Source organism: Phodopus roborovskii, unplaced genomic scaffold (assembly GCF_943737965.1).
Source record: "Phodopus roborovskii unplaced genomic scaffold, PHOROB, whole genome shotgun sequence".
NCBI lineage: Eukaryota > Metazoa > Chordata > Mammalia > Rodentia > Cricetidae > Phodopus > Phodopus roborovskii.
In genome coordinates this window covers 14,217,241-14,227,883 of record NW_026126547.1, presented here as the reverse complement: position 1 = coordinate 14,227,883, position 10,643 = coordinate 14,217,241, and the positions used below count along the sequence as shown (strand labels likewise).

At 37.5% G+C, this 10,643-nt stretch overlaps 1 protein-coding gene across 1 annotated transcript in view; it reads right to left on the bottom strand.

Moving 5' to 3' along the window:
- Positions 1–380: 380 nt before the first annotated feature.
- Wdpcp (WD repeat containing planar cell polarity effector) overlaps positions 381–10,643 on the bottom strand; it is a 268,385-nt gene continuing 258,122 nt past the window's right edge. Inside the window, exon 16 of the mRNA XM_051200567.1 lies at positions 381–522. Within this exon, the coding sequence (XP_051056524.1) occupies positions 381–522 (142 nt within the window). The remainder of the gene's footprint in view (positions 523–10,643) is intronic.

The following is a 10,643-nucleotide window of genomic DNA, read 5'->3' as shown; positions in this document are numbered from 1 at the left end:
GAGCGCCACCACCACTCTTTTAGAGAGCCTCATATGGTTGTTCTTGTTACCTGTTTACTATGTGCATATGTTTACTGCTGTCCTGCTAAACTGGACAAGAGCCAAAGCTCTTTCCCAGAGATCCAGAGAGTGAGACAATTTGAGTGTAAGCTCCAGGCTCTCCACGTATGTGTCACATGAGTTTGCTAGCAATATGGGTCCTACCCTAGACCTGCTGAATTAGAGTCAACATTTTAACAGGTCTTCAAATGTACCTGTATCTATTCATATCATCTTTGATGTCTACCTTTGTTTTTTATCAGATATTCATCATTTTCTATTCTATCAGCCATAAGCAGTCTTTCCCTCTCTAGAAATGCCTAGGGTTTCTCATCACTAGTCTACAGGAACTCCTGATATGAGCACACCACTCCCATCGTCCTCTGTGGGACCTGAGTTCCATTACCTTCCGCACCTGAGGTGGTGGTCACTGAAGAGTCAGTGCAGGCCTTCCCCTCCTGCTCACTCCTTTCAATTGTCTGTCTGTCAGTGGAAGGAAAAAAAAAGGGATTAAGAAAAAAATTATATGGATAGGTATGTTACAGAAGAAACTCTATACTCTAATGTTTAGTATAGTGAGCATGTAAAATATTTTCAAGGTTCTGAATATTTGAAAAACATACATTTACAAAATTTCCTTGAAACATTTCAACAATTATCATTATGTTATAAAATATTATCATTATTTTTTAACAAGATCTCACTGTGTGGTCCTGACTAGCCTACAACCCACTCCATAGACCAGGCTGGCCTTGAACACAATGAGCTCCACTTGCCTCTGTTGGCATTAAAGGCATGAGCCACCATACCCAGCCAAAATCTTATTTTTAATGAGCTACCTTTGCAACTCCAGGAATCAAGGCCAGCATGCAGTGCTCACAGGTGATGTCCTAACTCCTAGGTACCCCTCACTATTTTTTTATTCTTGGATATTGGCAACATTCAATCCCCAGTTGCATTCTCTTGTTCCTCCTCCCTCTTACAGACCTTTCCTCTTTACAAATAGCCCCCATCTACTTTCATATTTTGCTTTTGTTTTTTTAAAAAATATTTTAATTACATTTATTTATTTATTTATTTATTTATTTATTTATTTATTTATTTGGGATGGCATGTAGAGATCAGAGGACAACTTGGAGAAATCGTTTCTTTTCTTCACTATTGTTCCTAGGGATGGTATCCAGGATGCCATGGCTTTGTGGACACTGTCCTTACACAGGGCCATCACAGTATGCTTTCTCCTGTTGTCAATAACGCTCTTTTTTTCTTTGATCATTTCTTTCTTTTTTTGTGTGTTTCTCAGTTTTCTTTTATTGAAAATTCATGCAATATATTCTGATCACAGTTTACCTTCCCACATTTCTCCCAGATCCTCTATACCTCTCCACCCATCCAACTCTAGGCCTCCTTGCTCTTTCTTTAGAAAACAAGCAAAAAGAAATAATTAAAAGAACAATGAAAAAGCACAACACACATATACAGACAAAACCCCTCCCCTCCTCTGTCTCTCTCTGTTCCTCTTTTTTTCTTGTTCCCTCCCCACTATCTCAATAGCATGAAGCATATAGAGATAAAACTTGGAAAAATACTGAATAAACCAGAGTAAAAAATTAAAAAAGTATTTACATGTAAAATTTTAATGTTTTTCCTGTGCAAAGATTAAACTGACTATCTTGAATTGTGTGCTTCTTAGAGCTAAATGCTGATGGCGTGAATATTAATAACACATTATTAAATGATGAACACTCAACAAAATGCATAGTGCAGACAGAAAAACACGTGAGCATTAGCACATCATAGCAAGTGCTATTAGAGAAACCTTTTTACACTGCATTGGAGCTTGAAGACAATAGGTAGTGTTTTTTTTCCTTTATTCTGTATGTTAGGTGTTTTGATTATTCCTGGTGCACAAAAGGACCTTGCGGACACATCCCCCATGGAGGGATAACTACCTTAACTTAGAGACAGAAGAGAAGTCCTAGTCCCTACTTCAAATGACTTGACAGATCTACATGATCCCACCTGGATAGCAGAGCCCTACATGTGGAATGGGGGTGAGGGGATGGGAGGGGAGGGTGGTCAGGGTGTATGTGAGGGGTGAGAGAGTAAGAAGGAGGGAGGAAGGGAGGGAGGGAGGGAGAGGGAACTGGGATCGACATGTAAAATAAAAAAATAATTAAATAAATTAAAAAAAAATGATAGAGGCCCTCAAAGATGATGTGAGAAAAATCCCTTAAAGAAATGGAAGAGAAAACAAACAAAAAATTGGAAGAAATGAACAAATCTCTTAAAGAAAGTAAGGAAAGCCAAGAAAAAAACAAACAGGTGAAGGAAACAGTTCAAGACTTGAAAACTGAAATAAAGACAATAAAGAAAACACAAACCTAAGGAATGCTGGAAATAGAAAAACTGGGCAAATGATCGGGAACTACAGACACAAGCATAACCAACAAAAGACTCAGAGATGGAAGAGAGGATATCAGGCCCGGAAGATAAACTAGAGGAAATAGATTCATCAACCAAAGAAAATCGTAAATCCAACAAATCCTTAACACAGAACATCCAGGAAATGTGGGACACCGTGAAAAGGCCAAACCTAAGAATAATAGGCATAGAGGAAGGCGAAGAAGCCCAGCTCAAAGGTGCAGAAAACGTATTCAACAAAATCATTGAGGAAAACTTTCCCAATTTGAATAATGACATGCCCATGAAAGTACAAGAAGCACACCGAACACCAAATAGACCAGTCCAAAGAAAAAAAGACCCCTCAACACATAATAATCAAAACACCTAACATACAGAATAAAGAAAAACAAAAACAAAACAAACAATAACAACAACAACAACAAAAAAAAAAAACCCACTACCTATTGTCTTCAAACTTTTTTTTTTTAAAATCTAGGTTTCACATGAAATATTTGCTTTTCTAAGCCTGGCATTTATCAGTAAAGATTATGATGTGCCATTTTCTTGTAAATGACATGATTTCATCCTTTATGATGAAGCCATTTTGAATTATTCTGCAATTAAATATTGATATCACTTGTATCCTGCTATTCCTGAACCCACCACAGTTCTTTACTTCCTGGTTTCTGCTATCTACTCTGGGTTATACTTGAATCTGAAAACATGGAGCTAGGAACCACAGATGAGAGAGAATGTGTAGTAGCATTTGTCTTTCGGAGTTTGGATTATGTCACTCAACATGATTTTATCTGGTTGTGTCCATTTGCCTTCATGTTTCATGCTTTCACTGTCCATTTGATAGCTGAAGGACACTTAGGTTGTTTGCATTCGATAGGTATTGTGAACAGAGCCAACAGTGAGGATGGCTGAGCGAGTGTCTCTGGAGCAGGGGGTCAAGTCCTTTAGGTATTTGTCAAGGAGTATTAGAGCTGGGTCATATGGTGACTTATTTTTAGTCCATATTGATTTCCAGAGTGGCATTTCCACTAACAGTGAATGAAGGTTCCCTTTCCTCTGCCTGTTCCTCCAGCATTTGTTGTCAGTTGTTTTGTTGATCTTAGCTGTTCTGACTGGAGTAAGATGAGGTCTGTTATTTAGATTTGCCTTTCCCTAATTGCTAAGGATGATGAACAGCATTTGAACATTTTTGTGTCTTTATCTGAGAGCTCTCTTTTCAGATCTATAGCCTCCTGTTTGAATTTTTTTTTTTTTTTTGCCTCTTGAGTTCTTTATATATCCTGGGTACTAATCCTCTATCAGATGAATAACCAGAAAAGATTCTCTCCCATTCTCCTCAATGATTATTTTCATAGCTGTAAAAGAAGCCTTTTAGTTTTAGGAGGCCCTATTTGTCAATTGTTGGCCTTGATTTCTGGACAAATAGAGTCCTATTCAGAAAGTCCTTTCCTATCACTATATCATATAGGGCACTGCCTGTTTTCTTCTAGCAATCTCAGTGTTTCAGGTTTCACATTGAGGTCTTCATCTTGTTGCAGTGAGTTTTGTGCAAGGTGACTAATGGCAGGTCCAACTTCATTCTTCTGAAAGTGGATCCCTAGCACCTTTTGTTGAAGATGCTGCCTCTTCTCTAGTAAATGTTTTGGCATCTCTGTCACATATCAGATACCTGGAGTCATGTGTAGTCATGCCTGAGTATTTGTATTTTGTTTCAGTGGTTGACATGTCTTCTGTGCCAGTACCATATTTTTATTACTATGGCTCTGTAATATATCTTGAAATCTGGAATGGTAATCCCTCCTCTATTTTTCTGCTTTGGCTACATTGGGTCCTTTCTGGTTCCAAGTAAATTTTAGGATTTGTTTTTCTTTCTATTTTTGTGGGAATGAGAGAGACATTTTGACTATGCTTACATTGCATCTGCAAATGACTTCTGGTAGAATGGCCATTTTTACAATATTAATTCTACCAACCTATGATTACAGGTCTTTCCATCTTCTAGTGTCTTCCTCAATATCTTTCTTCAGAGATTTAAGATTTTTCATTGTAGAGGTCTTTTACCTCCTTGGTTGGGTTTATTCCTACTTTATTTATTTATTTATTTATTTATTTATTTATTTATTGAGGCTATTGTGAATAATAGTGTATCCATGATCTCTTTCTTAGCATGTTTGTTGTTGGTGTATAGAAAAGCTACTGCTTCTTCTAAGTTGAGTCTGTACACTGCTACATTGCTGAAAATTGTTCATTGTTTCTAGAAGTGTTCTGGTGGGGTGTACGGATCTCTTAGGGATAACAGCATATCATCTGCAAATGGATAGTTTGACTTATTTTCCCACTTGTATATCTTTAATTTCCTTGTGCTATTGCAATAGCTTGTGCTTCAAGCACTGTCTTGAAAAGAAATGGGACACTGAACAGACCAGTCTCATTCCTGACTTTAGTGGGATCACTTTGTGTTTTTTTTTTTTTCCCACTTAGGATAATGTTGGCCATGTATGTCCAGACTTTTCTGTTGGAGCATATTTCCTCCAGTCTTACTTTCTTTAGAGCTTTTATTGTAAAGCTTTGTTGCATTTTGCCAAATGCTTTTTCTGTATCCATTAAGTCTATTTGAATGACTTTTCACATTTATTGACTTATTTTGAACCTGAATTTTTGGGATAAAGTCAACTTGGGATAAAGTCCCATCAGGTCCTACTGCTTCAGCCTCAAATGAACACTAAGACACTTATATTAGTAAACTGTTGGCCAATGGCTAGGGGTTCTTACTAGCTAGCTCTGTCTTAATTATTAACTCATTTCTATTTATCTAAGTATTTCTATATGGTATTATTTTACCAGAGAAGGGTCCAGACCTGTTACTCCTTCCTCCATTACATGGTGTCTCTCGCAGTCGCTCTCTGCCTACCTTTTCCAGAATTCTCCTCATCACCTAGTCCTACCTATCTTCCTGCCTCCATTGGCCAAACTGTTTTATTCATCAACCAATAAGAGAAACATATATACAGAATGGCATCCCCCATCAGATCATGGTAGATGATCTTTTTGATATGTGCCTGTATATGGTTTGCAAGTATTTCATTGAGGATTTCTGCATCTGTGTCTTATTGTCGTGATAAAACACCATGACCAAACACCCCTTTCTTCTACCTTCCATGACCATGGGCCAAGGGAGGGTCCTGCCCACAGTAAGCTGGGCCCTCCTATATCACTCATCAATCAAGAAAATGCATCAGAGGCTTTGCCCACAGGCCAATCTGGTGGTGGGTACTTTCTCAACGGAGGTTCTTTCTTTCCAAATGACTTTGGCCTTGTGTCAATTGACATACAAACTAGCTATTACATATATTCATCAGGGATAGTCACTTTCTTTTGGTTCATTGGGCCAAGGATCTGTCATTCTTGTTTATATTCTTAAGAGTCAGCGTTTATATTTGTTGATTATTTGAATTGTTTCTATTTCATTATCTTTTCCTCTTATTTTTATTATCTTTTGCTAGTTACTGGGTTTGGATTTGGTTTGTTCTTGTTTTTCCAAATTCTCGAGTTACATCAAAAATCATTTATTTGTGCTCTTTTTGATTTTTTTTTAATGAAGGCCCTTAAGAGTTATAAATTTACCACACAGGACTTCTTTTATTATATCACAAAGTTTTTGTTGTGTGGCATGTAAATTTCTTTTATTTCCAGGATTAAAAAAAAAATCTCTCTGGATTTCTTCTTTGAGACATTCATTATTCAATAATGAGCTATTCAGTCCCCATCAGTTTGTGACTTATTAGAGATGTGCTTCCTTTTGATTTTAAGTTTTATTGCATATGGTCAAATAGGATACATAAAGTTATTTCTATTTTTCTGTTAAGATTTTTGTGTCCTAGGATCTGATCTGTTAATATGTTTCTCTTTTTGGTTAAATGAATAAAGCACCTTTGGCCAATAGGAAAGCAAGATAGGCGGGGCTAGGAGACAAAGAGAAGAGAGGAAGTAGTAGGGAGGAGTTCCAAGATGGAAGACGGAGAGAGCAGAACACCAGCCTCTCTCTCCAGTAAGATAAGACCACGTGGAAGTACTTAGATGAATAGAAACGGGTTAATATTTAAGACAGAGCTAGCCATTAAAAAACTAGTAACTGAGCAACAGAATTGTATCTAATACAGAGTCTCTGTGTATTATTTGGGGCTGGTGCAGCTGTGGGTCCAGGCAGGCTGGCGGAAAAACAACTTCTAACATGATGGCGTCCAACGTGGACCAAAGAACTTCCACTTAAAACTTAACAAAAGCTTAAAAAAACGGTCATTAGAAATAAAGAACAGAGACAAGCAAGGCTTTTTGGTTAACAGCATGTTTCTCAGTTAGATTCTGTTTTGCTAGAAACAAGCAGAGATTTGTGCAGCTCCTTTAAGGGAGGTTTCCTGACTCCGCATAAGCGGCAAAAAAACGAAAGGTTTTTAAAGAACCCTGCTAACATCTGAATGGTGTGTACGAGAACTGGCAATGGCAGTGACCACATCTCCAAGCCGGCAGCATGATGCTGGATGGCAGCGCAGACCAAGACAGTGAACACAGCTCTCAGTTCTGGAGGTAAAAGTACCTGCCACCATCTTGGATAGACTGTGGCTAATATAGCTATGGCTTTCATTTTAGCAATGTTGCTGTTTACTGGATAAAAGACTGGTGGCCAGAAAAAGATAAAAATTTACAATAAAGACAGATTCACATTAAGGAAAACTGCTAAAGGTTTACAGTGTGTTTTAAAATATACGTAGGCTTGGGAGAGAAAAAAAAATAAAATGGTTTAAAAAAGACAGAGAGTAACTGGGTGTGGTGGCACATGCCTTTAATTCCAGCACTCGGAGACAGAGGCAAGCAGATCTCTGTGATTTCAAAGTAAATCTGGTATACAGAGTTAATTCCAGGGCAGATACAAGTTACACAGAGAAATCCTGTCTCAAAAAGTGAAAAAATAGAAGTAGAAGAAATAGAGTAATTAAAAAAAAAAAAAAAGCTGTGTAAAGATGGAAAGCACAGAGAAACTTTGGATACTATATGCTAGTTTGTTATCTTTAAATTGTTTTACTGCTGAGGAAATAGCAACAATGAAAAGAAATGCTGCTGGATTAATTCAATTTATATATTTTAAAAATGCTTTGACTTAAGTCCCAGGACAGGTTACTGGGGAAAGGATTTCTATTTTTGTTTCTACAGAAAATGAAAAGCTGTGGATTCCTTCCAGACTAACATGGTTTGATCAAGCCAGACCCCCTGAAACAGCGTCCCAGGTGATCCAACATTTAAAACAGTTAGGACAAGGCAGACTTGCAGACCACTGCAGCCAGGATTTCTGCATCTTCTTAGGATTCCCCCATGCTAGCGCCCCCTACCAGCAGGAAGCAATTTGGAAAGAATGACACCCAAATTCCCAAATACTGTTTATAAATGTTTATTCTTATTTAAATGGGGTAGTTATAAATGGTTAATGACCACAACCAATCTTTTTAAAGGTAAAAAGGGAATTATGGTATAGATATGAATACTTTGTGTTGGAATGGATTTTCATTTATTGATACAAATTTAAGGTCAATTTTGTGATATGTATATTTCTCCTCTTGTTTATGTATTGTGTTTATAAAGCTCATTTAGAAATGTAATGTATAAATAAGTACAGGTTATAGATAGTTACCTATGATAGTCAAAACTTAGAGTTAAGTTACTTAGGTTTTCAAGATGTATTTGAGATGGATAGGCATTCTTCAAACCTTTCAAAGACCTACAGAATATGGCATTTAAAATGGTTTAGGGTTTTTCTTAATATGATGCACAACTGCTCCTGGCAACACCACCTATGTCAGAAAGAAGGATGAACATTAAAGAAACACATTATAGAGTTTGCCTCTAATATGGCAAGACTAGCCATTTGGGCAAGAACTGCTCTTGTCTGGACTGTTTGACTTTATGCTGTGTAAACTGGACATTCAGGACCCACAGAAAAGTGACTGCTGATTCAAGATGGACATTGCTACAGAGTTCCTGCTTCATGGAAGAGCCTGCCAGACAGTCTGCAGGACACAGAGAAAAATGACTGACAAATTGCCAATACAAGAAGACCGTTTAAAGTTTCCTCCTTTGGTGAAGAGTCCGCTAGACACACTATGGCCTATGGGCTGAAGATTGAAGATTACAGAAGAACTTCAGGTGACTGACCAGTCAGTGAGTTGTCTCTGTCATTTCTAGAGTTTATATATTATCCTTCAGTGGTCTTTGATGGAGTTGAAGACAGATAGTTATGGTTATAATTTTCCTTAGTTAGGATTAAAGATAAGTTACATATGAGAATTTAGACTCACAAAGATAGGATAGATGATGGAATATTTTCTTTAAATCTTGCTAAATGTTAATGGACTATGTTAACTGTGGTTCTTATTTGATAACTATTTTGTTATATATTTTACTATGTTAAAGTTAAAACCCTTCTTTTTTATTTTAGACAGAAAAGAGATGATGGGAGATGTCATTCTGTAAATATGTTTCTCTTTTTGGTTAATATCTAAAGCACTGTTGGCCAATAGGAAAGCAAGATAGGTGGGGCTAGGAGACTAGGAGGAGAGAGGAAGTAGTAGGGAGGAGTTCCAAGATGGAAGATGGAGAGAGCAGAACACCAGCCCCTCTCTCCAGTAAGATAAGACCACGTGGAAGTACCTAGATGAATAGAAATGGGTTAATATTTAAGACAGAGCTAGCCATTAAGAAACTAGTAACTGTGCAACAGAATCTAATACAGAGTCTCTGTGTATTATTTGGGGCTGGCATGGCAGTGGGTTCAGACCGGCGGAGAAAAAAACTACTCGTAACAGTTCTTTGGTCTCCTGTTCGTACATATAATCTTTGTTGTTTGGGTGGAATACTCTGTGGGTATTTATTAAGTCCTTTTGATGTGTGATGTCAGTTAATTCTGATACTTCTGCTTTATGTATTTACTTTTTTTTCTAGATGACCTATTAGAGGAAATAGTATACTGAAGTCACCTACTACCATTAAGTTTGTGTTAATCTATGACTTTAATGCCAGTCGTACCCTTAGAGTAGAGTTGGGTGTAGCAGTTTGGTGCATACATGCATAAGACAAGGTCTTCCTGATTCCTCATTTCCTGAGGATGGAATATCCTTTATCTCTTTTGATTAGTTTTTGTTTGAAGCTTATTTTTGTCAGATTATTAGGACAGTAATGCCTGTTTGCTTTCTATCCTTTCACACACACACACACATACACACACACACACACACACACACACACAAACACACACACACTGCAGTTTCCCCTCCTTCCTCTCCTCCCAGTCTCTTTCATACCCCAATCCATTCCTCCTCCTGTGTTTCTCTTCACAAAAGGGCAGGTCTTGCATGGATATCAGCCAGTCATGGCATATAAAGTTGCAGTGAGACTAGGTACCTCCTTTCCTATTAAGGCTGGAAGAAGCAATCCAGTAGAAGGAAAGGGTCCCAGAAACAGGTAGCATTGTTAGGAGTTTCACAAACTACATGACTGTAACATGTATTTTAGAGGTTCCCGGTTATCCCATATGTTAGAAACAGAAAGATGGATTTCATTTCTTAATCCATTGTGTTAGCCTATGTCTTTTGATGGAAGAGTTGAAACCATTAATATGTAAAATCATTATTGAGAAGTGTGTGTTGATTGTAGTTATTTTATTGTTCGTTTTGCTGTTGTATTCCAGTAATTATAGCCTTATTTGTTTTCTTTCTAGGGTTTTTGGCTATGTCCATTTCCAATCTTCAGTTTTAAGTTCCAGTATTCTCTGTAAGGGCTGATCTTGTGGAAAGGAATATTTTTAGCCTATCTGTGTCATAGAAAGTTTTTCTCTGTCAACTATGGCATCTTTTTGTGGGGAACAATAGTCAACAATAGGTTGGCAGTTGTGGACTTGTGTAACCTGCCCCACCTTCTGTTTTCCAAAGTTTCTACTGAGAAATCGGTAGTTACTGATGGGTTTTCCATTATATGTGACCTGTAGTTTTTCTCTTGTAGCTTCCAATAGACTTTCTTTGTTCAGCAATTTTAGTGTTATGTCCTGTGGGGAGTTTCTTTTCTTGTTTTGTTTATTTGGTGTTCTGTGTGCCTTTATCTGTATGGGCGTGCCTTGCCTTAGTTTTGGGAAACCT